Genomic DNA, 25,784 nt, shown 5'->3' with positions numbered 1-25,784 from the left:
TACGCAGGATTACTGTTACAATCTAAACTATACCACTGAACAGCTAATCCTTAAAGGCACTTCTCTTAGCCTGGCACACGGAATCAAACAATTGTTAATAAAATATAAAAATACAAGTTGAGGAGAGTTTACAATGTTCTTCAATTCTAGTCTTAAGGTTTGAGTATGTGTGTGTGTGTGTGTGTGTGTGTGTGTTCTGCCAAAGTCTGTTTAGACTCATATTTATAACTGGGCTTTAGTCAAGTTATAAACACATTTCTGTACATATGTTTGTTTTCTTTGGTATGTATATATCCTAGTAATGTCTGGAATTTTGTAATGTTATAGGTTAAAACTGTGACTAAGGCACATAAGCAATCACACACGCACACACAGGGCAATCCAGAACAAAGAATGAAGACCCCTGTAGAGGTGGAAAATGTGGAGCTACTCTGAGACACGAGTCACATAGCTCCACTTCTCTTCTTTATCGTATCTTCTACCCCTCCTCCTCCTGTTGCTTACTTAGAGTAATTCCAGACTGTGAATGAATTAACAAGTTTGTTTAAACCAAATGTTTTATATAAGACATTATAAAAGAGAGATATGACACTAAAGGAACTGTGGGGGGGAATTCCATAAAAGCAAAAGACAGAGGCTGCATTATGTAATTGGGTGTACTTCTTCTTGGCTTACTGCATCCATAACATGAACTAGCATGAATAATGATGGGGGAATAGTATGGATAGTAGATGTAAAACTTTAAGTAAATAAAGCTTTTTGAATGTTTGGGGGCAAAGTCCGTAAACTTTATAACTCTTATCAGATAAGTCATCAAATGACACATCACATGATCTTGAACAGTTGATGTGTGTTTGCCTCTTAAAAGAGCACCAATGTAGCAGTACACCTAACACAGTTTGCGAAACTACAACACTGTAGAGAGTTCTTAATGCTTTGTTTTATGTTTGAAGTAACACAAACTGTAACAACACTGTTGATGAGCACATCCTTAATACTCACTAATAATGATGACGATGATGAACACAATGACAGCTATCAGGATCGCCCACATCTGAAACAATTAAAGATAATTTCTACGTTATTACACAAGAACTATATCTGTAATACCTCCTCATTTTGTTGAATAAAAACAGGAAGACTTCACCATAAGTCATGCAAATATATACTGTAAGTTGTGTAGTTAAATAAAAACAATTAATTTAGTAAACCTCAGTCTTTGAAGACTTTAAAAATAGAGTGCATCATATCAGTTAGAGTAATTGTTATTTAAAGTGGTGGAAAGTGTGTGACTTTTGAACCAAACTTTGTTTAAGCACCTTGCAGTTCTTCCACCAGTACTTCCTTTTCAGCTTAGCTGCACTGGTCTCAAACTGGGAGGCTCCAGCCTGGAGTGCATCGGCTCGGTCATCCAGTTCAGACAGCTTCTGATCACGCTCCAGCACTTTGTCCACATTAACACGCATAATGTCCACCACCTACTCAAAACAAACATAATATTCATTTTTTGCAATCTGTTTCTTGATGTACATGGGTGTTAGGCAATCTTGAGCCCTCACTGTAAATAAATCTGCCCTAATTTGTTTTTCTCTGGAGGGCATAGGAAAGAATCATAAGAGAAAGAAGAAAAATGCCAAATAAATAAATCAACAGGGTAAAATAACTCCTACAGACTCCACTTTTAGTCAGACACACATGCATGTGCATAAACACAGATTACACGTAACCCATATGTTCCACTGATCCACAAACCCAACTACTGCCCCTCCTCTCAGACAGAGCTGCAGGTTGGAGGGGAGGGTGTAGGCCCGTGCATGCCTTACATAACCATGGAGACAGTGATTATGTAAGCGTTTGGCAGCCAATTGGACACTTTCTGTGACGTGCAGAGGTTAAAGATCTATGAGGGAGTGGCTTATCCCAAGAAGGGCTACAACCAAGAGAGCGAGAGAGAGCAAGATGTAAAGGGAATTAAGAGTGAGACTTGGCAGCCTATTTTCTTAGTGGCCTCACTGACATGGTTCTGAATGCTATTTCTCAAAACTGGATGAGGACTGCCTTTCACTGAATGTCCTTTGGCAGTCTTTTGGAGTATTAGAGAGCAAATTATTCCACATTATGGTGAATTGTAACACTGCTGCCAAGAGTTATGCAAGGTTCTGTGTGAGACCAACATCAAGGAAAAGAGGGAGTGACACAAAGCAAGTGAAGACAGACAGGGGTGGAGTTCAAGGCCATAGGCTAGGTGAGAAAAATGATGCAAAGTGAACAAGATGAGGTTATTTAAGGATTTTTAATGCTTGAAAAGATTTTTTATTATTTGACACTGTGACTCCACCAACTATCTTTTCATTATTTAACTATTCACTCCTGGATTACGGCTGTGCTACTATGCAATTATTTAAAAATAAATAAATACAAATTGTTGATTGAATCTTTCTCTACTTGCATCTTCTCCTTTATTTGTGTACAGCTGGACTGGTACATAAGCATTTAATTAACCATATAACCATATAACTGAGAAATGAACCTGAAGTTGGAGATGAAGTAGCATTAAGGGCAGGCATCTTTGGAGAGGTGGTTTCAAATTTCTTAGCTTGAGAGGAAACGATCTGGTGCATTTGTAACACTAAAGCACTCATGAATTAAGATTTGAACATATTTTGGGGATCCTTATCAATAAGCCATAAGAGAATAGAACTGTTGGCCTCAAATTAAATTCTGAAATTAAATAGAAGCCAGTTTTCACATATTTCATACCTCATCCACCTGGGCCTGCGTCTGCTGCAAGCGCTTATTGCCGGCCGCTGCGGCAGAACCTTCTGGACCAACTGCTGACCTGAAGAAATTTACAAAAAACCCCAAAAAAAACCAGTGTAAATCTTAGCCCCCTGTGAAATGTCTTAGAAACATCTGTTACATAACATCACAATCTCCCACTAAAACCTTAAAGGAAACCAGTCAGTTTTAGGTACAAGAAAAAAGAAAAACAGTCCTCTCAGAGGAAATTGCTTGATATAGCACCCAATCTGTGGGATAGCTAAAGGTCAACAGGAGTAACAGTTCATAGTGAGCTAAAACAGAACAATTCAGTGTCTCTGACTGTACACAACAGCCAGCCATGCACGCACAAAAAAAAAATTAATTAAATTAATTAAAAACACCTCACTGATGTTCCTCAACTCATGCTCCATTGTATCAACTGAGGATAGACAATAAGTGGCAAGAGATTATTTTTCATACAATAATAGACTTGACAGTGATGTGGCTTAAGTAAATGCTTGCCCAAAATAATGGTTTAAGTATATTCTTAACAGTTAAAAAGCTGACATCAGATAGCATGAAAAGCTATTCAAATAAGATGATGTCCCACACAATCCTGCTAAAATAGCAAGCATCACATTTATTATTATCTGATGCATTTTTTTTTTTAACTCTAAGAAACTGTTAAAAACAATAACAAAAATATAAACCGGAGACAAAGCAAAAAGTTTTTTCCTTCTGGTTCCCATTGATTTAATTTAAATAATTATTTATTTAGATTCCTAAATATGATATGCATTCATTGTCCCAATGGCTTTTTAACAGTGGTTATTTACTGCCACCCCCTGACCTGAAAGAGCATTGCTTTGCAATGACTTTTCGTAACATTGAAACTAACTTGAAAGTTGGGTTGTTATTTACACCAGGGCTATACAAAGATTATTATGATTCAGTCTAAGTCAAGTGTGGCCATTAATTACATAAATTCTGACTCAGGCCAAATTACAATATTAGTTTAAATGTAAAACAGTTTAGGCAGATATAAGCAGTCTGCTGCCTGATATTACTGATTTGCCAATGCATTGTAGCAGTCTTTAAAAATGAAAGTAAAGAATAGATGGGAGAAACACCCTCAAAATATGTTATAAGTGTTAATGTTACAGGATTTGTCAACGCAAGGGCATGTTGGTATTGATATTTGTTTTTTTAAATCAACAAATATCAATATCAGTCTTAAATATCTTAAACATCTGTCTGGCCCTAATAAGCAGGCATACCCATGTTTGCTAAAATATAGTTGATGGCAAGAGCTTGCTAAAACTACATGTGTTTATATTTAAAAAACAAACAATCCCCAAAACAAAACACAGGAACAAGCCACAGTTAACTCAACAGAAACAGCATCTGTCTGGAAGCCAAAGGTACCCAGTTTCCTGAAGAAAAACAATCAATGATGCAAGTTATTCCAAAAGGAAGTCTATGTGAAATGGGTGGATTAAGTGCCTCTCCTCTATGCCCCCAAGATAACAACTTTACAGCCACGTCTAATTCACGTATATTTAAAAAGATAAACTATTTTGAATTTTGATTGCATGAATTTGATACAAATAAACACAAAAAACAAGCAAACTATTACAAACAAACTGCAGATATACATTTCCTGCAGCTGCTGCTAGTATCAAAACTACACTACAGCATCAGTGGTGGGCTTCATTCTCTAATATGTAAAAAGGCTGGAACTTACCACGAGTACACACATAAAATTAGCCTCAGATTCATGTAATATTCACCGGAACCAATTGTGTTTGTACCATTGTGCATATGACTGTTTCATAATAATTTTAAATTGATGGTTGCCATATACATACAGCCCACTTTCCTTTAAATGAAAACACATTTTTCTCAACGAGGGCCATGGCAAGAGCTGGGATTGCAATTTTTTTTAAGATTTATTTATTTTTAAAAAGAGCATCTAATTTATGCAACTGGAAAAAAAATAAACAAAAATGCTGGATCCCTTGGGGAATGTGTGGCTCGGCTAAAAACAAATTGATGTCTAACTAGGATACAATGAAGGTAGGTTTAATAAACAAATGCAGTAAACGCTTTTTCTCTTTTGTTTTGTTTGGTCTTTGTATTCGTGAAGAGCAAGTGGATAAAGAGTGGATTACCAAATATGTGTTAGGTTAAAAAAAAGAAAAAGAATTTGGTCAATACTTTTAACCAAACTCATTATTTTTATGTATTCAAGTCTATGAGTTTCTATCTTTGACTTTTTTGGAAAAGCTGTAAATAACAATAATCGATTTTTATTCATTAATTAGTTTAGCAATGTGCATTGGTGTGTCTATGTGTAGGTTTATGTAGTTTCACATTTGTGTTTAGGCATTACTTGTGCAAAGATAGCAACCTTTGCCATTGCACCAGAGTTCACGTGAAGACTCTTTAGTTGAACTATGTAGGTCTGATACCATGTCTACACACACACACCTCTTTTCTACTAATGCTGTGCATGTGCCTAATCTACAACCACAGAAATAAATATAGGTGCAGGGCCAAAAAGCTGACACTCACATGTCACCACTTCGCTGGTCCCAAATTGGGAACAAGTGATGACAGTGGCTTTTGAAGGTGTACCTAAAAAATTAACCAGATGCAGCCTAGGATCTTTTGTGCATTATGATTTTCCTTTCCATTTCAGTGAAACCAATTTAAGATAAATGAGGCTACAAGTGGGGCTGCCACGATTAGTCAACTATTAAAATTGTTGACGACTAATTTAATAGTCGACGCGTCGTTTGAAGCTTTGTAAGATCCCAAAAGATGCAGGAATAAGTAGTAGGATTTAAGAGTGTAATAACGGACTGAAACAGAAGATGGCAGCACTGCATGTACAAGGATGCCAGCTGCCTTTAACCCTTTAAGACCTACCATAGAACCAAGTCCGCCAGAGCTTATATTATATTTTTACATGGTGTGGTGCCATTTTTGGTGTACAGTCGAGTCTTAATAGCTTACTTACAACTGGGCTCGTCACGCTCTCTTCTTGGCTGCAGTGGTTATTATTATATTTACATGCTTCCAGCTCCCGTTTTTGCTCGATGACAACTCGTACCTTTCCACTCCCCTTTTTCTCCCTCCTCGTGCTCACAGACATAACGTGTATGGCAGTTCATTCTCCCTGCAACACGGACTACACTGCCCATGATGCTACATTCTTTAGAGCTATGCTTGTAGCATTCTGCCTGTTAGCTTAGCACGACAACAACAACAACGAAAGGTGCTCTCTCTCACCCAGGAAACACACAGTCGCAGAGAGAGAGAGAGAGAGAGAGAGCGTCACCCTGTAACCATGGCAACCGTAACGCTGCCGCCTGGAACAAAAGAACGTAGCTGTCAAACAAAACCCAAACAGTCCTGACCCGCGACAGTATGAAACAGGAAAGTACCGCAGTGTAATCCATTTATTTCAACAAAGTAACTGTATTCTGAATACCACCTTTTTAAACGGTAACTGTAACGGAATACAGTTACTCATATTTTGTATTTTAAATACGTAACGGCGGTACATGTATTCCGTTACTCCCCAACACTGTCGATAGCTAGCCGGGGGCAAGGCTCACTAGTTCCGGTGAGAATACCGGACTCCATTTTCAAACCCACTGCAGTCTTTCGCTACTCAGGTTAAACATGATACAGTGGGGCAAAAAAGTATTTAGTCAGCCACCGATTGTGCAAGTTCCCCCACTTAAAATGATGACAGAGGTCAGTAATTTGCACCAGAGGTACACTTCAACTGTGAGAGACAGAATGTGAAAAAGAAAAAAGAAAAATCCATGAATTCACATGGTAGGATTTGTAAAGAATTTATTCGTAAATTAGGGTGGAAAATAAGTATTTGGTCACCTCAAACAAGGAAAATCTCTGGCTCTCACAGACCTGTAACGTCTTCTGTAAGAAGCTTTTCTGTCCCCCACTCGTTACCTGTATGAATGGCACCTGTTTGAACTCATCATCTGTATAAAAGACACCTGTCCACAGCCTCAAACAGTCAGACTCCAAACTCCGCCATGGCCAAGACCAAAGAGCTTTCGAAGGACACCAGGAAAAGTATTGTAGACCTGCACCAGACTGGGAAGAGTGAATCTACAATAGGCAAGCAGCTTGGTGTGAAAAAATCAACTGTGGGAGCAATCATCAGAAAATGGAAGACATACAAGACCACTGATAATCTCCCTCGATCTGGGGCTTCACGCAAGATCTCATCCCGTGGGGTCAAAATGATCATGAGAACGGTGAGCAAAGATCCCAGAACCACACGGGGGGACCTGGTGAATGACCTGCAGAGAGCTGGGACCAAAGTAACAAAGGTCACCATCAGTAACACACTACAACGGCAGGGAATCAAATCCCGCAGTGCCAGACGTGTTCCGCTGCTGAAGCCAGTGCATGTCCAGGCCCGTCTGAAGTTTGCCAGAGAGCACATGGATGATACAGCAGAGGATTGGGAGAATGTCATGTGGTCAGATGAAACCAAAGTAGAACTTTTTGGTATAAACTCAACTCGTCGTGTTTGGAGGAAGAAGAATACTGAGTTGCATCCCAAGAACACCATACCTACTGGGCCAAAATACCAGCTACTGTGTGTGCAAACCTGGTAAAGACCTATAGTAAACGTTTGACCTCTGTTATTGCCAACAAAGGTTATGTTACAAAGTATTGAGTTGTATTTTTGTTATTGACCAAATACTTATTTTCCACCCTGATTTACGAATAAATTCTTTACAAATCCTACCATGTGGATTCATGGATTTTTTTTCACATTCTGTCTCTCACAGTTGAAGTGTACCTCTGGTGCAAATTACTGACCTCTGTCATCATTTTAGGTGGGGGAACTTGCACAATCGGTGGCTGACTAAATACTTTTTAGTATATAAGCAGTGTTGGGAAGGTTACTTTTAAAATGTATTCCATTACAGAATACATGCCCCAAAATGTATTCTGTAACGTATTCCGTTACGTTACTCAATGACAGCAACGTATTCTGAATACTTTGGATTACTTAATATATTATCATGCTTTTTACAACTACGTGAATGTACTATTGCTGTGATTTATTACTGTTACTGAAGGTCCGCGGCTCCGAACCCGTAGTAAAGGGACCTCTGACTAATACGGTGGGTTCCGTGTTGGGCTCATAGCCGAAAAACAGCTTTACTTTGTTGTCTGGGTCAACTTTGCTTGCGAGAGACAGAGAGAGGCGTTGAAAGGCTGCTCCAACGGAACTTATTGTTTCGGAGGAAAACACGAACACGGCGTACAGTCGAGTCTTAATAGCTTACTTACAACTGGGCTCGTCAGGCACTCTTCTTGGCTCCAGTGGTTATTATTATTATTACTATTATATTTACATGCTTCCAGCTCCCGTTTTTGCTCGATGACACCTGGTACTTTTCCACTCGCCTTTTTCTCCCTCCTCGCACTCACAGACATATAACAAGTATGGCAGTCCATTCTCCCAGCAGCACGGACTACACTGCCTATGAGGCTACATTCATACAGCATGTACCTGTAGCATTCTGCCTATTAGCTTAGCACAACAACAACAACAAAAAGGTGCTCTCTCACCCAGGAAACACACAGAGAGAGAGCGTCACCCTGTAACCATGGCAACCGTAACGCTGCCACCTGGAACAACAGAACAGCTGTCAAACAAAACCCAAACAGTCCTGACCCACCACAATATGAAACAGGAAAGTACCACTGTGTAATCCATTTATTTCAACAAAGTAACTGTATTCTGAATACCACCTTTTTAAACGGTAACTGTAACGGAATACAGTTACTCATATTTTGTATTTTAAATACGTAACGGCGGTACATGTATGCCGTTACTCCCCAACACTGTATATAAGTCACTTAGATAACTTAAAAATGTTATTGTTTGGCTTTTTTCAGTATTTTATTTGTTCCCGAGTAAATCGGTTTGGCTGAGATTAAAGTTATAGTTTTTACACTGCTGAATAAACGTCAAGCAGACAACCAGTTATCAGAAGTGTGAGATGCTCAAGAATATACTCCGGTGTCCTGTTATATTATATTAGATAAAACTTTATTAATCCCTAGGGTGGGTTCCTCCAGGAAATTAGGTATTTTAGATAGCGGCTGAGTTTATTAAACTCCACTGAAACAACCTGTAAATTTCATTAAAATTTAATAAACTATCATCATGTCTTTATTTTTAGTTAGCACATACCTTAAACATTTAAAGCTATAAGCTAATGATAGTTATATAAGAGCACATGCATGCTGGTGCAATAAGCTGTACGTTGTACAGCCAATGGACGCATGATCTGATTAGTTGACTAATGGCAAAAATAATTGGTGACTAGTCGACTATCAAAATAATAGTTTGTGGCAGCCCTAGCTACAAGTTCTCAGTTCTAAGGCACCAAGGAAGAGCTGGCTCACCACTGCATTAAAATAAAAAGAAAGGCATCAAGATGCAATTTAAGTCCCGCCTTTCAGCCTCAATTTAACTCACTGAACAAAAATTGCAGATAAATTTTATTTTTGCTTTATTGCTTCATTTGAATTAAGTTTCCATTTGACCATATGTTATGGATTCACAGCCACAGTTTCCAAATGCAAAGGCTACAGTTGCAAGCATTCAACTACCAACCTTACTGCTAATTAAGTGATGGAGACAAATTTAAAACAACTTTGGAGTAAATTGTCCAGTTACATTTGGACCACTTCAAATAAACGACTGAGTGCAGAAACTGTGATCGTGGTTAACTGAATATTCTTGTTAACCCTCTTGCATTAATAGATTTATTTTATTTCAAATCTATTGTAAATCTACTATCCATACATTCCGGGACCTAATTTTACATTATCATCACTGTTGTATCTATACTACTGATCGACTACCATCACTACAATGAACAGAAATGACTATAACATCATGAAAGAATGACTTTTATGGTTTAATCAAATCATCACTCAATTTCAGAAAGACATGCAAATTCTCTGTCAAGGATTTTTGTTTAATATGGACAAAAATAGTTGTAGAAATCTGTCTGTGATTCATTACGAAAACGCTGAGTACAGTGCCTCTATGTGCACTGTGTGTGTGTGTGTATATATATATATTTTTATTTATTTATTTATTTATTAGTTTAAAAGGGGGGGAAAAAAGCTTCCTCTCTTGATGCTGTAAGGCAATACACCTTCCCAGAAAGTAAACACTCACGAAACACGTCTTTTCCCTTGTTCTTTCATTACCCCTAAGCTTCAAAGCGCCTACTAATACACATATTGACCGAGAAACATATCAGAGTACAGTTCCTAACTGTGTCAACAAAGAAAAAAAACGGTAGATGCTGATGATGGAAATAACGTTAGATAACGGCATTACCGACAACGGGGTGTAAGTTATTACTGGAGTGGCAAGTATTCAGCTTAGATATAGTTTAAAACTTATTTTAATTACCCAGTCATCAACATGATTACGACCTATTAAAACAGAAACACTTCGGCCATAAATATTATATTTCCTGTTTACAACTTTGCGTTGCCTTTGATTGTGTCTTGATATTATTTTAGTCATATCCAAATTAGAGCTACAATAATTAGAAATCACAAAGCGACATACACAAACATTTTAAGCTTGTTAAATAAAAGTATACAGCAGTAGTTTTTAGATAGGCCAACGACACAGGAAACGGTAGTTTCTAAGCATAGACTAAAACGCTAGCACATATCGTTGTCTAACAGTAAGATTCGTGTAACAGTAACAGCTGTGGCCTGTATACAAACCGATTGTGTACACTCTTTCTTGACTATCTACATAACTAGCAAAGATAAGTTGATATGATGAGGAGTGAGCAACGTTAGATAACTTTAATGCAGCGTTGCTGCTGTGGCTAAGCTAGCTCACATCTCGAAGACGGGCACTAGCACTTGTTGCAGGCTAGTAGCAAAAGTTCTGGGCGTTGTTTTTGCGCCCGCGTCTTGAAGTATTACCAGAAAAAAAACGGAAGCGAAATCGTCAACATCTGACTGACAAATAAAAGTGTGCGGTATAGGATAGACTTACATTGCAAAACGAAATTTCCTCAAACGACACCGCTGCCGATTTTTGCTTGGTAGCTCACTGTCAAGCCGAAACAGTCCCAGCCGTACCAGCGGTTTTTGTGCCGCTTTCAAGGTTGCCGGAATTAGGAACTATCACGCGTATTTACATTTCACAAGGAAAATGCGCACTTTAATAAAACCAGAAATCATAGAAATTTCTTTTCATATCGATATCGATACGTGACAATAAATTATAATAACCCATTTAGCCTGGTGACTAACCTTTAGTTGACTACATTTAGCATTTAAATAAAAAAATAAATAAAAGAATTTTCCCTGCAAACTTACAGTAAATACATAAACTTTTACAGTACTAAATTATTTTAAAGAAATAAATTACAAAATCGGATCATACTATCTGGTAACTACTTTATTTGATGAAAGCATGAGTTTGCGGTGAGCACGTGAAGGCAACATTAAAGAGGTCGTGGCTTATAGCTTCCGCATGCCTACCATTATTAAAAGCAATTAAAAGCAACGCACACTTCGCACACCTTAGTCAATAATCATTAAAGAGTTAACTACTCAAATCAGTCTTATTCACCTTTTATTTATTTCATTTCTATTTGCAAGCTACAGTAGACATGCAAGGAGCAGGCCCAAGCCCGTGATCAGCATGTGGCTTATGAGAACAAAAAGTCATCCCTATCCACACGTCATCAACAAATACTAACCACCAACAACTGAAAAAATAGGAGTAGCGAAACTTTATTCATTCAAACTGTTAAAGAGAGTATATATGTGTGTGTATGCAAGTATAGCAGATTTATATGAAACATTTAGAACAAATCAATCTTTAAGTGCTTCCTTAAACTGTAAAAACTGAATGCAGTCTGAAGACAACAGTGAAAGAACTGAGTTTTTGTGTCAGTCACTGAGTTGTAGTATGTGGTTTAAGAGAGCAGGTGCTAATTCCCTAAAATGCTAATGGATTCATATCATACAAAACTAATGCAAAAACAATTCTGCAACAACACAACATTGGCCAACACGAGTTAAGTTTATGAGAGAGTTTACTGAGTTTACTTTTGAAGGATAACAGCATTACAAATTTACATTACAAAGTGATCAAAACGCATAATGATATGTGTTTTGGGGTAATCAAAGGCCACAGGAAGGAAACAATAGCCTAGCAACAGAAATGATCCCTTTACAGTTGTGTTCAGAAGTTTACATACACTCATCATGGGCATAAATGTCTTGGTAATTTTGTTCTTTCTCCAGGGTGAAATGATTGCACGGAATACATCTTTATTGACTTTAAGACAACTAGAACTGGGTGCATATGTTTGATTTGTTTTTTTTCTCTAATCTACACAGGGTTAAAAGTATGCATGCAGCCTGGAAGATGTCTGGAAGATGACCCAAACTGTTACGGTCTGGGTGAGTCACAGTATTTTCTCCAGCAGCAGCTCTCCTCCTCTGGGTAGAGACTTGTTGCTCCTCCCTGGCTGCCCACCTTTGGGCAATTATTCCACCAGTATATACACAGCAAATTCAAAAGTGTTAAATATTTTGGTGTTAGTAGTCTTCTTGCAAAAGTAGAGTTAATTTTACTCTAAGCAGAGTCACATTCTTTTAATGTAACTCTGAGGTGTAAAATGATAGTAGCTAAAATCGAGTGTTAAAAATGAGTGTTTCTATTTCAAATCTGGGGGTGTTACAATGGAAACATTAACTCTTGACCTCTTAACGCTAAACTCCTAGAGTATGGAAGAAATATAGTATCATCAGAATTCAAGTATTTTTAGACATTGAATTTATGACACTGAATTTTTATCCTCCAAATTTCCCTGCAAAAATATTCACCTGCAAAAATTCACCTGCAAAAAATTCACCTGCAAATATTCACCTGCAAAAAATTCACCTGCCAAAAATTCACCTGCCAAAAATTCACCTGCAAAAATTCACCTGAAAAAAATTCACCTGCAAAAAATTCACCTGCAAAAATTCACCTGCAAAAATTCAACTGCAAAAGTGATGAACTTTAATGACCCAAGCCAGAGCAATCAGACAAGACAGAGGCAGACCAGACAGTGAAGAAAACAAGGCAAACATTAGAAATATTAAAACGGAAATATAGGATTAATATAACATACAATTGGGGAAAATGTAAGGAACACAATGTAAATGATATTGTAAAGATATCAGATTAAAAGTCTGATGCTCAGATTAAAAGTCTGATGCTCTTCCATCTGAGCTACCCAGGCAACAAGAGTCACGTGTTTGTCCTCTGGGACACATATTGTCTTTCTTTTCTGTAAAAACGTGATCTCTTATCCTCTCATTTTACTGTAGGTACTGGTGAGGATTTGCAGTTAGATATTATTAAATGGTCATTTCAGACAAGAGCCAAGGGAAGGATTTGATTCTAGGGGAAACATCGCTAGGCTGTATTATGACGTGTGATCACCCAACCTACCAAGCCCTAGGTAAGTCAATGGTATAATGGGTGAGGCCTGGGAGCTTCTGAAGGAGGACCTTCTTCAAATTCCACCTCCACTTGATGGACGTTTGCAAGCTGCACCATCTGTGTTTGTTTTCTCATTTGATGGCAATGATCCACGTAGTTGTAGGCCGTATAATGAAGTCCTACCAACAAACCTACCAAGCCCTAGATGGTGACCAAAATAGCTTTGCCGAAACCCAGGATCGAACTAGGGTCCTTTAGATCTTCAGTCTAACGCTCTCCCAGCTGAGCTATTTCGGCACGTTTTGCAATGGAAAGTGCTCAAAAATTGCATTCTAATCACCAGTCAGGTCTACAGCTGGCCAAACTGCACTACAGCTGCCATTCTGAGACACTGGATCAATGTGAAGTGAACTTTTAAGCTTTGGATTTAACAGTGAACTGTGATGAACTTTGCTCTCTTAAATGTTGTCCCACCCAAAGTAAGACAGAAAAAAAGTGAAAGTGTAACGTGTCGAGAAACCCAGGGCGGATTTGATTATCTGAAAGAGGCCTCTGTCCCTGATATCCACAAATCCCATATCGTCATCCCACCTGCAGTCTATGGACTTTGCTAAAGATGACAATGAGGTCACAGAACTATCAAGAACAACTGAGCTTGTTAGGTAAAGCCATGGAAGGGCAAGGATCCAAAGGAGACACCTGGACAGGGACTTGAACCCTGGACCCTCAGATTAAAAGTCTGATGCTCTTCCATCTGAGCTACCCAGGTAACAAGAGTCACGTGTTTGTCCTCTGGGACACATATTGTCTTTCTTTTCTGTAAAAACGTGATGTCTTATCCTCTCATTTTACTGTAGGTACTGGTGAGGATTTGCAGTTAGATATTATTAAATGGTCATTTCAGACAAGAGCCAAGGGAAGGATTTGATTCTAGGGGAAACATCGCTAGGCTGTATTATGACGTGTGATCACCCAACCTACAAAGCCCTAGGTAAGTCAATGGTATAATGGGTGAGGCCTGGGAGCTTCTGAAGGAGGACCTTCTTCAAATTCCACCTCCACTTGATGGATGTTTGCAAGCTGCACCATCTGTGTTTGTTTTCTCATTTGATGGCAATGATCCACGTAGTTGTAGGCCGTATAATGAAGTCCTACCAACAAATCTACCAAGCCCTAGATGGTGACCAAAATAGCTTTGCCGAAACCCAGGATCGAACTAGGGTCCTTTAGATCTTCAGTCTAACGCTCTCCCAGCTGAGGTATTTCGGCACGTTTTGCAATGGAAAGTGCTCAAAAATTGCATTCTAATCACCAGTCAGGTCTACAGCTGGCCAAACTGCACTACAGCTGCCATTCTGAGACACTGGATCAATGTGAAGTGAACTTTTAAGCTTTGGATTTAACAGTGAACTGTGATGAACTTTGCTCTCTTAAAGAGCAAAGTTGCTCTCTTAAAGTAAGACAGAAAAAAAGTGAAAGTGTAACGTGTCGAGAAACCCAGGGCGGATTTGGTGAGATTGGCATGTCTTAGACACCGGGTTTCGCAAAGGAGCTGAGCTGAGAACCAACTGGCGGTGAGTTGGACCGAGGGGCAGGAAAAGATTCTTTACAGAGCTTGTACGGTGGGATTATCTGAAAGAGGCCTCTGTCCCTGATATCCACAAATCCCATATCGTCATCCCACCTGCAGTCTATGGACTTTGCTAAAGATGACAATGAGGTCACAGAACTATCAAGAACAACTGAGCTTGTTAGGTAAAGCCATGGAAGGGGAAGGATCCAAAGGAGACACCTGGACAGGGACTTGAACCCTGGACCCTCAGATTAAAAGTCTGATGCTCTTCCATCTGAGCTACCCAGGTAACAAGAGTCACGTGTTTGTCCTCTGGGACACATATTGTCTTTCTTTTCTGTAAAAACGTGATGTCTTATCCTCTCATTTTACTGTAGGTACTGGTGAGGATTTGCAGTTAGATATTATTAAATGGTCATTTCAGACAAGAGCCAAGGGAAGGATTTGATTCTAGGGGAAACATCGCTAGGCTGTATTATGACGTGTGATCACCCAACCTACAAAGCCCTAGGTAAGTCAATGGTATAATGGGTGAGGCCTGGGAGCTTCTGAAGGAGGACCTTCTTCAAATTCCACCTCCACTTGATGGATGTTTGCAAGCTGCACCATCTGTGTTTGTTTTCTCATTTGATGGCAATGATCCACGTAGTTGTAGGCCGTATAATGAAGTCCTACCAACAAACCTACCAAGCCCTAGATGGTGACCAAAATAGCTTTGCCGAAACCCAGGATCGAACTAGGGTCCTTTAGATCTTCAGTCTAACGCTCTCCCAGCTGAGCTATTTCGGCACGTTTTGCAATGGAAAGTGCTCAAAAATTGCATTCTAATCACCAGTCAGGTCTACAGCTGGCCAAACTGCACTACAGCTGCCATTCTGAGACACTGGATCAATGCGAAGTGAACTTTTAAGCTTTGGATTTAACAGTGAACTGTGATGAACTTTGCTCTCTTAAATGTTGTCCCACCCAAAGTAAGACAGAAAAAAAGTGAAAGTGTAGCGTGTCGAGAAACCCAGGGCGGATTTGGTGAGATTGGCATGTCTTAGACACCGGGTTTCGCAAAGGAGCTGAGCTGAGAACCAACTGGCGGTGAGTTGGACCGAGGGGCAGGAAAAGATTCTTTACAGAGCTTGTACGGTGGGATTATCTGAAAGAGGCCTCTGTCCCTGATATCCACAAATCCCATATCGTCATCCCACCTGCAGTCTATGGACTTTGCTAAAGATGACAATGAGGTCACAGAACTATCAAGAACAACTGAGCTTGTTAGGTAAAGCCATGGAAGGGCAAGGATCCAAAGGAGACACCTGGACAGGGACTTGAACCCTGGACCCTCAGATTAAAAGTCTGATGCTCTTCCATCTGAGATACCCAGGAAACAAGAGTCACATGTTTGTCCTCTGGGACACATATTGTCTTTCTTTTCTGTAAAAACGTGATCTCTTATCCTCTCATTTTACTGTAGGTACTGGTGAGGATTTGCAGTTAGATATTATTAAATGGTCATTTCAGACAAGAGCCAAGGGAAGGATTTGATTCTAGGGGAAACATCGCTAGGCTGTATTATGACGTGTGATCACCCAACCTACAAAGCCCTAGGTAAGTCAATGGTATAATGGGTGAGGCCTGGGAGCTTCTGAAGGAGGACCTTCTTCAAATTCCACCTCCACTTGATGGACGTTTGCAAGCTGCACCATCTGTGTTTGTTTTCTCATTTGATGGCAATGATCCACGTAGTTGTAGGCCGTATAATGAAGTCCTACCAACAAACCTACCAAGCCCTAGATGGTGACCAAAATAGCTTTGCCGAAACCCAGGATCGAACTAGGGTCCTTTAGATCTTCAGTCTAACGCTCTCCCAGCTGAGCTATTTCGGCACGTTTTGCAATGGAAAGTGCTCAAAAATTGCATTCTAATCACCAGTCAGGTCTACAGCTGGCCAAACTGCACTACAGCTGCCATTCTGAGACACTGGATCAATGTGAAGTGAACTTTTAAGCTTTGGATTTAACAGTGAACTGTGATGAACTTTGCTCTCTTAAATGTTGTCCCACCCAAAGTAAGACAGAAAAAAAGTGAAAGTGTAACGTGTCGAGAAACCCAGGGCGGATTTGATTATCTGAAAGAGGCCTCTGTCCCTGATATCCACAAATCCCATATCGTCATCCCACCTGCAGTCTATGGACTTTGCTAAAGATGACAATGAGGTCACAGAACTATCAAGAACAACTGAGCTTGTTAGGTAAAGCCATGGAAGGGCAAGGATCCAAAGGAGACACCTGGACAGGGACTTGAACCCTGGACCCTCAGATTAAAAGTCTGATGCTCTTCCATCTGAGCTACCCAGGTAACAAGAGTCACGTGTTTGTCCTCTGGGACACATATTGTCTTTCTTTTCTGTAAAAACGTGATGTCTTATCCTCTCATTTTACTGTAGGTACTGGTGAGGATTTGCAGTTAGATATTATTAAATGGTCATTTCAGACAAGAGCCAAGGGAAGGATTTGATTCTAGGGGAAACATCGCTAGGCTGTATTATGACGTGTGATCACCCAACCTACAAAGCCCTAGGTAAGTCAATGGTATAATGGGTGAGGCCTGGGAGCTTCTGAAGGAGGACCTTCTTCAAATTCCACCTCCACTTGATGGATGTTTGCAAGCTGCACCATCTGTGTTTGTTTTCTCATTTGATGGCAATGATCCACGTAGTTGTAGGCCGTATAATGAAGTCCTACCAACAAATCTACCAAGCCCTAGATGGTGACCAAAATAGCTTTGCCGAAACCCAGGATCGAACTAGGGTCCTTTAGATCTTCAGTCTAACGCTCTCCCAGCTGAGGTATTTCGGCACGTTTTGCAATGGAAAGTGCTCAAAAATTGCATTCTAATCACCAGTCAGGTCTACAGCTGGCCAAACTGCACTACAGCTGCCATTCTGAGACACTGGATCAATGTGAAGTGAACTTTTAAGCTTTGGATTTAACAGTGAACTGTGATGAACTTTGCTCTCTTAAAGAGCAAAGTTGCTCTCTTAAAGTAAGACAGAAAAAAAGTGAAAGTGTAACGTGTCGAGAAACCCAGGGCGGATTTGGTGAGATTGGCATGTCTTAGACACCGGGTTTCGCAAAGGAGCTGAGCTGAGAACCAACTGGCGGTGAGTTGGACCGAGGGGCAGGAAAAGATTCTTTACAGAGCTTGTACGGTGGGATTATCTGAAAGAGGCCTCTGTCCCTGATATCCACAAATCCCATATCGTCATCCCACCTGCAGTCTATGGACTTTGCTAAAGATGACAATGAGGTCACAGAACTATCAAGAACAACTGAGCTTGTTAGGTAAAGCCATGGAAGGGCAAGGATCCAAAGGAGACACCTGGACAGGGACTTGAACCCTGGACCCTCAGATTAAAAGTCTGATGCTCTTCCATCTGAGCTACCCAGGTAACAAGAGTCACGTGTTTGTCCTCTGGGACACATATTGTCTTTCTTTTCTGTAAAAACGTGATGTCTTATCCTCTCATTTTACTGTAGGTACTGGTGAGGATTTGCAGTTAGATATTATTAAATGGTCATTTCAGACAAGAGCCAAGGGAAGGATTTGATTCTAGGGGAAACATCGCTAGGCTGTATTATGACGTGTGATCACCCAACCTACAAAGCCCTAGGTAAGTCAATGGTATAATGGGTGAGGCCTGGGAGCTTCTGAAGGAGGACCTTCTTCAAATTCCACCTCCACTTGATGGACGTTTGCAAGCTGCACCATCTGTGTTTGTTTTCTCATTTGATGGCAATGATCCACGTAGTTGTAGGCCGTATAATGAAGTCCTACCAACAAACCTACCAAGCCCTAGATGGTGACCAAAATAGCTTTGCCGAAACCCAGGATCGAACTAGGGTCCTTTAGATCTTCAGTCTAACGCTCTCCCAGCTGAGCTATTTCGGCACGTTTTGCAATGGAAAGTGCTCAAAAATTGCATTCTAATCACCAGTCAGGTCTACAGCTGGCCAAACTGCACTACAGCTGCCATTCTGAGACACTGGATCAATGTGAAGTGAACTTTTAAGCTTTGGATTTAACAGTGAACTGTGATGAACTTTGCTCTCTTAAATGTTGTCCCACCCAAAGTAAGACAGAAAAAAAGTGAAAGTGTAACGTGTCGAGAAACCCAGGGCGGATTTGGTGAGATTGGCATGTCTTAGACACCGGGTTTCGCAAAGGAGCTGAGCTGAGAACCAACTGGCGGTGAGTTGGACCGAGGGGCAGGAAAAGATTCTTTACAGAGCTTGTACGGTGGGATTATCTGAAAGAGGCCTCTGTCCCTGATATCCACAAATCCCATATCGTCATCCCACCTGCAGTCTATGGACTTTGCTAAAGATGACAATGAGGTCACAGAACTATCAAGAACAACTGAGCTTGTTAGGTAAAGCCATGGAAGGGCAAGGATCCAAAGGAGACACCTGGACAGGGACTTGAACCCTGGACCCTCAGATTAAAAGTCTGATGCTCTTCCATCTGAGCTACCCAGGTAACAAGAGTCACGTGTTTGTCCTCTGGGACACATATTGTCTTTCTTTTCTGTAAAAACGTGATCTCTTATCCTCTCATTTTACTGTAGGTACTGGTGAGGATTTGCAGTTAGATATTATTAAATGGTCATTTCAGACAAGAGCCAAGGGAAGGATTTGATTCTAGGGGAAACATCGCTAGGCTGTATTATGACGTGTGATCACCCAACCTACAAAGCCCTAGGTAAGTCAATGGTATAATGGGTGAGGCCTGGGAGCTTCTGAAGGAGGACCTTCTTCAAATTCCACCTCCACTTGATGGATGTTTGCAAGCTGCACCATCTGTGTTTGTTTTCTCATTTGATGGCAATGATCCACGTAGTTGTAGGCCGTATAATGAAGTCCTACCAACAAACCTACCAAGCCCTAGATGGTGACCAAAATAGCTTTGCCGAAACCCAGGATCGAACTAGGGTCCTTTAGATCTTCAGTCTAACGCTCTCCCAGCTGAGCTATTTCGGCACGTTTTGCAATGGAAAGTGCTCAAAAATTGCATTCTAATCACCAGTCAGGTCTACAGCTGGCCAAACTGCACTACAGCTGCCATTCTGAGACACTGGATCAATGTGAAGTGAACTTTTAAGCTTTGGATTTAACAGTGAACTGTGATGAACTTTGCTCTCTTAAAGAGCAAAGTTGCTCTCTTAAAGTAAGACAGAAAAAAAGTGAAAGTGTAACGTGTCGAGAAACCCAGGGCGGATTTGGTGAGATTGGCATGTCTTAGACACCGGGTTTCGCAAAGGAGCTGAGCTGAGAACCAACTGGCGGTGAGTTGGACCGAGGGGCAGGAAAAGATTCTTTACAGAGCTTGTACGGTGGGATTATCTGAAAGAGGCCTCTCTCCCTGATATCCACAAATCCCATATCGTCATCCCACCTGCAGTCTATGGACTTTGCTAAAGATGACAATGAGGTCACAGAACTATCAAGAACAACTGAGCTTGTTAGGTAAAGCCATGGAAGGGCAAGGATCCAAAGGAGACACCTGGACAGGGACTTGAACCCTGGACCCTCAGATTAAAAGTCTGATGCTCTTCCATCTGAGCTACCCAGGTAACAAGAGTCACTTGTTTGTCCTCTGGGACACATATTGTCTTTCTTTTCTGTAAAAACGTGATCTCTTATCCTCTCATTTTACTGTAGGTACTGGTGAGGATTTGCAGTTAGATATTATTAAATGGTCATTTCAGACAAGAGCCAAGGGAAGGATTTGATTCTAGGGGAAACATCGCTAGGCTGTATTATGACGTGTGATCACCCAACCTACAAAGCCCTAGGTAAGTCAATGGTATAATGGGTGAGGCCTGGGAGCTTCTGAAGGAGGACCTTCTTCAAATTCCACCTCCACTTGATGGATGTTTGCAAGCTGCACCATCTGTGTTTGTTTTCTCATTTGATGGCAATGATCCACGTAGTTGTAGGCCGTATAATGAAGTCCTACCAACAAACCTACCAAGCCCTAGATGGTGACCAAAATAGCTTTGCCGAAACCCAGGATCGAACTAGGGTCATTTAGATCTTCAGTCTAACGCTCTCCCAGCTGAGCTATTTCGGCACGTTTTGCAATGGAAAGTGCTCAAAAATTGCATTCTAATCACCAGTCAGGTCTACAGCTGGCCAAACTGCACTACAGCTGCCATTCTGAGACACTGGATCAATGTGAAGTGAACTTTTAAGCTTTGGATTTAACAGTGAACTGTGATGAACTTTGCTCTCTTAAATGTTGTCCCACCCAAAGTAAGACAGAAAAAAAGTGAAAGTGTAACGTGTCGAGAAACCCAGGGCGGATTTGGTGAGATTGGCATGTCTTAGACACCGGGTTTCGCAAAGGAGCTGAGCTGAGAACCAACTGGCGGTGAGTTGGACCGAGGGGCAGGAAAAGATTCTTTACAGAGCTTGTACGGTGGGATTATCTGAAAGAGGCCTCTGTCCCTGATATCCAAAAATCCCATATCGTCATCCCACCTGCAGTCTATGGACTTTGCTAAAGATGACAATGAGGTCACAGAACTATCAAGAACAACTGAGCTTGTTAGGTAAAGCCATGGAAGGGCAAGGATCCAAAGGAGACACCTGGACAGGGACTTGAACCCTGGACCCTCAGATTAAAAGTCTGATGCTCTTCCATCTGAGCTACCCAGGTAACAAGAGTCGCGTGTTTGTCCTCTGGGACACATATTGTCTTTCTTTTCTGTAAAAACGTGATCTCTTATCCTCTCATTTTACTGTAGGTACTGGTGAGGATTTGCAGTTAGATATTATTAAATGGTCATTTCAGACAAGAGCCAAGGGAAGGATTTGATTCTAGGGGAAACATCGCTAGGCTGTATTATGACGTGTGATCACCCAACCTACAAAGCCCTAGGTAAGTCAATGGTATAATGGGTGAGGCCTGGGAGCTTCTGAAGGAGGACCTTCTTCAAATTCCACCTCCACTTGATGGATGTTTGCAAGCTGCACCATCTGTGTTTGTTTTCTCATTTGATGGCAATGATCCACGTAGTTGTAGGCCGTATAATGAAGTCCTACCAACAAACCTACCAAGCCCTAGATGGTGACCAAAATAGCTTTGCCGAAACCCAGGATCGAACTAGGGTCCTTTAGATCTTCAGTCTAACGCTCTCCCAGCTGAGCTATTTCGGCACGTTTTGCAATGGAAAGTGCTCAAAAATTGCATTCTAATCACCAGTCAGGTCTACAGCTGGCCAAACTGCACTACAGCTGCCATTCTGAGACACTGGATCAATGTGAAGTGAACTTTTAAGCTTTGGATTTAACAGTGAACTGTGATGAACTTTGCTCTCTTAAATGTTGTCCCACCCAAAGTAAGACAGAAAAAAAGTGAAAGTGTAACGTGTCGAGAAACCCAGGGCGGATTTGGTGAGATTGGCATGTCTTAGACACCGGGTTTCGCAAAGGAGCTGAGCTGAGAACCAACTGGCGGTGAGTTGGACCGAGGGGCAGGAAAAGATTCTTTACAGAGCTTGTACGGTGGGATTATCTGAAAGAGGCCTCTGTCCCTGATATCCACAAATCCCATATCGTCATCCCACCTGCAGTCTATGGACTTTGCTAAAGATGACAATGAGGTCACAGAACTATCAAGAACAACTGAGCTTGTTAGGTAAAGCCATGGAAGAGTAAGGATCCAAAGGAGACACCTGGACAGGGACTTGAACCCTGGACCCTCAGATTAAAAGTCTGATGCTCTTCCATCTGAGCTACCCAGGTAACAAGAGTCACGTGTTTGTCCTCTGGGACACATATTGTCTTTCTTTTCTGTAAAAACGTGATCTCTTATCCTCTCATTTTACTGTAGGTACTGGTGAGGATTTGCAGTTAGATATTATTAAATGGTCATTTCAGACAAGAGCCAAGGGAAGGATTTGATTCTAGGGGAAACATCGCTAGGCTGTATTATGACGTGTGATCACCCAACCTACAAAGCCCTAGGTAAGTCAATGGTATAATGGGTGAGGCCTGGGAGCTTCTGAAGGAGGACCTTCTTCAAATTCCACCTCCACTTGATGGACGTTTGCAAGCTGCACCATCTGTGTTTGTTTTCTCATTTGATGGCAATGATCCACGTAGTTGTAGGCCGTATAATGAAGTCCTACCAACAAACCTACCAAGCCCTAGATGGTGACCAAAATAGCTTTGCCGAAACCCAGGATCGAACTAGGGTCCTTTAGATCTTCAGTCTAACGCTCTCCCAGCTGAGCTATTTCGGCACGTTTTGCAATGGAAAGTGCTCAAAAATTGCATTCTAATCACCAGTCAGGTCTACAGCTGGCCAAACTGCACTACAGCTGCCATTCTGAGACACTGGATCAATGTGAAGTGAACTTTTAAGCTTTGGATTTAACAGTGAACTGTGATGAACTTTGCTCTCTTAAATGTTGTCCCACCCAAAGTAAGACAGAAAAAAAGTGAAAGTGTAACGTGTCGAGAAACCCAGGGCGGATTTGGTGAGATTGGCATGTCTTAGACACCGGGTTTCGCAAAGGAGCTGAGCTGAGAACCAACTGGCGGTGAGTTGGACCGAGGGGCAGGAAAAGATTCTTTACAGAGCTTGTACGGTGGGATTATCTGAAAGAGGCCTCTGTCCCTGATATCCACAAATCCCATATCGTCATCCCACCTGCAGTCTATGGACTTTGCTAAAGATGACAATGAGGTCACAGAACTATCAAGAACAACTGAGCTTGTTAGGTAAAGCCATGGAAGAGCAAGGATCCAAAGGAGACACCTGGACAGGGACTTGAACCCTGGACCCTCAGATTAAAAGTCTGATGCTCTTCCATCTGAGCTACCCAGGTAACAAGAGTCACGTGTTTGTCCTCTGGGACACATATTGTCTTTCTTTTCTGTAAAAACGTGATCTCTTATCCTCTCATTTTACTGTAGGTACTGGTGAGGATTTGCAGTTAGATATTATTAAATGGTCATTTCAGACAAGAGCCAAGGGAAGGATTTGATTCTAGGGGAAACATCGCTAGGCTGTATTATGACGTGTGATCACCCAACCTACAAAGCCCTAGGTAAGTCAATGGTATAATGGGTGAGGCCTGGGAGCTTCTGAAGGAGGACCTTCTTCAAATTCCACCTCCACTTGATGGACGTTTGCAAGCTGCACCATCTGTGTTTGTTTTCTCATTTGATGGCAATGATCCACGTAGTTGTAGGCCGTATAATGAAGTCCTACCAACAAACCTACCAAGCCCTAGATGGTGACCAAAATAGCTTTGCCGAAACCCAGGATCGAACTAGGGTCCTTTAGATCTTCAGTCTAACGCTCTCCCAGCTGAGCTATTTCGGCACGTTTTGCAATGGAAAGTGCTCAAAAATTGCATTCTAATCACCAGTCAGGTCTACAGCTGGCCAAACTGCACTACAGCTGCCATTCTGAGACACTGGATCAATGTGAAGTGAACTTTTAAGCTTTGGATTTAACAGTGAACTGTGATGAACTTTGCTCTCTTAAATGTTGTCCCACCCAAAGTAAGACAGAAAAAAAGTGAAAGTGTAACGTGTCGAGAAACCCAGGGCGGATTTGGTGAGATTGGCATGTCTTAGACACCGGGTTTCGCAAAGGAGCTGAGCTGAGAACCAACTGGCGGTGAGTTGGACCGAGGGGCAGGAAAAGATTCTTTACAGAGCTTGTACGGTGGGATTATCTGAAAGAGGCCTCTGTCCCTGATATCCACAAATCCCATATCGTCATCCCACCTGCAGTCTATGGACTTTGCTAAAGATGACAATGAGGTCACAGAACTATCAAGAACAACTGAGCTTGTTAGGTAAAGCCATGGAAGGGTAAGGATCCAAAGGAGACACCTGGACAGGGACTTGAACCCTGGACCCTCAGATTAAAAGTCTGATGCTCTTCCATCTGAGCTACCCAGGTAACAAGAGTCATGTGTTTGTCCTCTGGGACACATATTGTCTTTCTTTTCTGTAAAAACGTGATCTCTTATCCTCTCATTTTACTGTAGGTACTGGTGAGGATTTGCAGTTAGATATTATTAAATGGTCATTTCAGACAAGAGCCAAGGGAAGGATTTGATTCTAGGGGAAACATCGCTAGGCTGTATTATGACGTGTGATCACCCAACCTACAAAGCCCTAGGTAAGTCAATGGTATAATGGGTGAGGCCTGGGAGCTTCTGAAGGAGGACCTTCTTCAAATTCCACCTCCACTTGATGGATGTTTGCAAGCTGCACCATCTGTGTTTGTTTTCTCATTTGATGGCAATGATCCACGTAGTTGTAGGCCGTATAATGAAGTCCTACCAACAAACCTACCAAGCCCTAGATGGTGACCAAAATAGCTTTGCCGAAACCCAGGATCGAACTAGGGTCCTTTAGATCTTCAGTCTAACGCTCTCCCAGCTGAGCTATTTCGGCACGTTTTGCAATGGAAAGTGCTCAAAAATTGCATTCTAATCACCAGTCAGGTCTACAGCTGGCCAAACTGCACTACAGCTGCCATTCTGAGACACTGGATCAATGTGAAGTGAACTTTTAAGCTTTGGATTTAACAGTGAACTGTGATGAACTTTGCTCTCTTAAAGAGCAAAGTTGCTCTCTTAAAGTAAGACAGAAAAAAAGTGAAAGTGTAGCGTGTCGAGAAACCCAGGGCGGATTTGGTGAGATTGGCATGTCTTAGACACCGGGTTTCGCAAAGGAGCTGAGCTGAGAACCAACTGGCGGTGAGTTGGACCGAGGGGCAGGAAAAGATTCTTTACAGAGCTTGTACGGTGGGATTATCTGAAAGAGGCCTCTGTCCCTGATATCCACAAATCCCATATCGTCATCCCACCTGCAG

General features: G+C 41.2%; 1 protein-coding gene and 22 non-coding genes across 23 annotated transcripts; all 23 read right to left on the bottom strand.

The window, feature by feature from the left end:
- Positions 1–269: 269 nt before the first annotated feature.
- vamp3 (vesicle-associated membrane protein 3 (cellubrevin)) lies at positions 270–10,995 on the bottom strand. The gene is made up of 5 exons (XM_085273623.1): positions 10,865–10,995; positions 2,761–2,839; positions 1,320–1,478; positions 1,003–1,054; positions 270–520 (listed from the first exon to the last, which is right to left on the bottom strand). Coding segments are annotated over exons 1-5 (312 nt in total). The 5' UTR covers positions 10,867–10,995; the 3' UTR covers positions 270–500.
- Positions 10,996–13,539: 2,544 nt separating this feature from the next.
- trnaf-gaa (transfer RNA phenylalanine (anticodon GAA)) lies at positions 13,540–13,612 on the bottom strand. The gene has a single exon. It is a non-coding gene; the product is annotated as a tRNA-Phe (tRNA).
- A 399-nt stretch (positions 13,613–14,011) lies between these two features.
- Positions 14,012–14,084, bottom strand: trnak-uuu (transfer RNA lysine (anticodon UUU)). The gene has a single exon. It is a non-coding gene; the product is annotated as a tRNA-Lys (tRNA).
- Positions 14,085–14,511: 427 nt separating this feature from the next.
- On the bottom strand, positions 14,512–14,584 carry trnaf-gaa (transfer RNA phenylalanine (anticodon GAA)). Its single transcript has one exon. It is a non-coding gene; the product is annotated as a tRNA-Phe (tRNA).
- Positions 14,585–15,104: 520 nt separating this feature from the next.
- On the bottom strand, positions 15,105–15,177 carry trnak-uuu (transfer RNA lysine (anticodon UUU)). The gene has a single exon. It is a non-coding gene; the product is annotated as a tRNA-Lys (tRNA).
- Positions 15,178–15,604: 427 nt separating this feature from the next.
- On the bottom strand, positions 15,605–15,677 carry trnaf-gaa (transfer RNA phenylalanine (anticodon GAA)). Its single transcript has one exon. It is a non-coding gene; the product is annotated as a tRNA-Phe (tRNA).
- Positions 15,678–16,692: 1,015 nt separating this feature from the next.
- trnaf-gaa (transfer RNA phenylalanine (anticodon GAA)) lies at positions 16,693–16,765 on the bottom strand. The gene has a single exon. It is a non-coding gene; the product is annotated as a tRNA-Phe (tRNA).
- Positions 16,766–17,164: 399 nt separating this feature from the next.
- On the bottom strand, positions 17,165–17,237 carry trnak-uuu (transfer RNA lysine (anticodon UUU)). The gene has a single exon. It is a non-coding gene; the product is annotated as a tRNA-Lys (tRNA).
- Positions 17,238–17,664: 427 nt separating this feature from the next.
- On the bottom strand, positions 17,665–17,737 carry trnaf-gaa (transfer RNA phenylalanine (anticodon GAA)). Its single transcript has one exon. It is a non-coding gene; the product is annotated as a tRNA-Phe (tRNA).
- A 520-nt stretch (positions 17,738–18,257) lies between these two features.
- Positions 18,258–18,330, bottom strand: trnak-uuu (transfer RNA lysine (anticodon UUU)). The gene has a single exon. It is a non-coding gene; the product is annotated as a tRNA-Lys (tRNA).
- A 427-nt stretch (positions 18,331–18,757) lies between these two features.
- On the bottom strand, positions 18,758–18,830 carry trnaf-gaa (transfer RNA phenylalanine (anticodon GAA)). Its single transcript has one exon. It is a non-coding gene; the product is annotated as a tRNA-Phe (tRNA).
- A 515-nt stretch (positions 18,831–19,345) lies between these two features.
- On the bottom strand, positions 19,346–19,418 carry trnak-uuu (transfer RNA lysine (anticodon UUU)). Its single transcript has one exon. It is a non-coding gene; the product is annotated as a tRNA-Lys (tRNA).
- A 427-nt stretch (positions 19,419–19,845) lies between these two features.
- trnaf-gaa (transfer RNA phenylalanine (anticodon GAA)) lies at positions 19,846–19,918 on the bottom strand. The gene has a single exon. It is a non-coding gene; the product is annotated as a tRNA-Phe (tRNA).
- Positions 19,919–20,438: 520 nt separating this feature from the next.
- Positions 20,439–20,511, bottom strand: trnak-uuu (transfer RNA lysine (anticodon UUU)). The gene has a single exon. It is a non-coding gene; the product is annotated as a tRNA-Lys (tRNA).
- Positions 20,512–20,938: 427 nt separating this feature from the next.
- trnaf-gaa (transfer RNA phenylalanine (anticodon GAA)) lies at positions 20,939–21,011 on the bottom strand. The gene has a single exon. It is a non-coding gene; the product is annotated as a tRNA-Phe (tRNA).
- Positions 21,012–21,526: 515 nt separating this feature from the next.
- trnak-uuu (transfer RNA lysine (anticodon UUU)) lies at positions 21,527–21,599 on the bottom strand. Its single transcript has one exon. It is a non-coding gene; the product is annotated as a tRNA-Lys (tRNA).
- A 427-nt stretch (positions 21,600–22,026) lies between these two features.
- trnaf-gaa (transfer RNA phenylalanine (anticodon GAA)) lies at positions 22,027–22,099 on the bottom strand. The gene has a single exon. It is a non-coding gene; the product is annotated as a tRNA-Phe (tRNA).
- Positions 22,100–22,614: 515 nt separating this feature from the next.
- Positions 22,615–22,687, bottom strand: trnak-uuu (transfer RNA lysine (anticodon UUU)). Its single transcript has one exon. It is a non-coding gene; the product is annotated as a tRNA-Lys (tRNA).
- Positions 22,688–23,114: 427 nt separating this feature from the next.
- Positions 23,115–23,187, bottom strand: trnaf-gaa (transfer RNA phenylalanine (anticodon GAA)). The gene has a single exon. It is a non-coding gene; the product is annotated as a tRNA-Phe (tRNA).
- Positions 23,188–23,702: 515 nt separating this feature from the next.
- trnak-uuu (transfer RNA lysine (anticodon UUU)) lies at positions 23,703–23,775 on the bottom strand. The gene has a single exon. It is a non-coding gene; the product is annotated as a tRNA-Lys (tRNA).
- Positions 23,776–24,202: 427 nt separating this feature from the next.
- Positions 24,203–24,275, bottom strand: trnaf-gaa (transfer RNA phenylalanine (anticodon GAA)). The gene has a single exon. It is a non-coding gene; the product is annotated as a tRNA-Phe (tRNA).
- Positions 24,276–24,790: 515 nt separating this feature from the next.
- Positions 24,791–24,863, bottom strand: trnak-uuu (transfer RNA lysine (anticodon UUU)). The gene has a single exon. It is a non-coding gene; the product is annotated as a tRNA-Lys (tRNA).
- Positions 24,864–25,290: 427 nt separating this feature from the next.
- trnaf-gaa (transfer RNA phenylalanine (anticodon GAA)) lies at positions 25,291–25,363 on the bottom strand. Its single transcript has one exon. It is a non-coding gene; the product is annotated as a tRNA-Phe (tRNA).
- Positions 25,364–25,784: the final 421 nt, after the last annotated feature.

This window comes from Mchenga conophoros, linkage group LG5, assembly GCF_057382185.1.
Source record: "Mchenga conophoros isolate Kocher_MC1m ecotype Shallow Benthic linkage group LG5, M_conophoros_male_GT1.1, whole genome shotgun sequence".
In the NCBI taxonomy this organism is placed as follows: domain Eukaryota; kingdom Metazoa; phylum Chordata; class Actinopteri; order Cichliformes; family Cichlidae; genus Mchenga; species Mchenga conophoros.
Note: the sequence above shows the minus strand (reverse complement) of the source record. Positions and strands in the feature narration are given on the sequence as shown.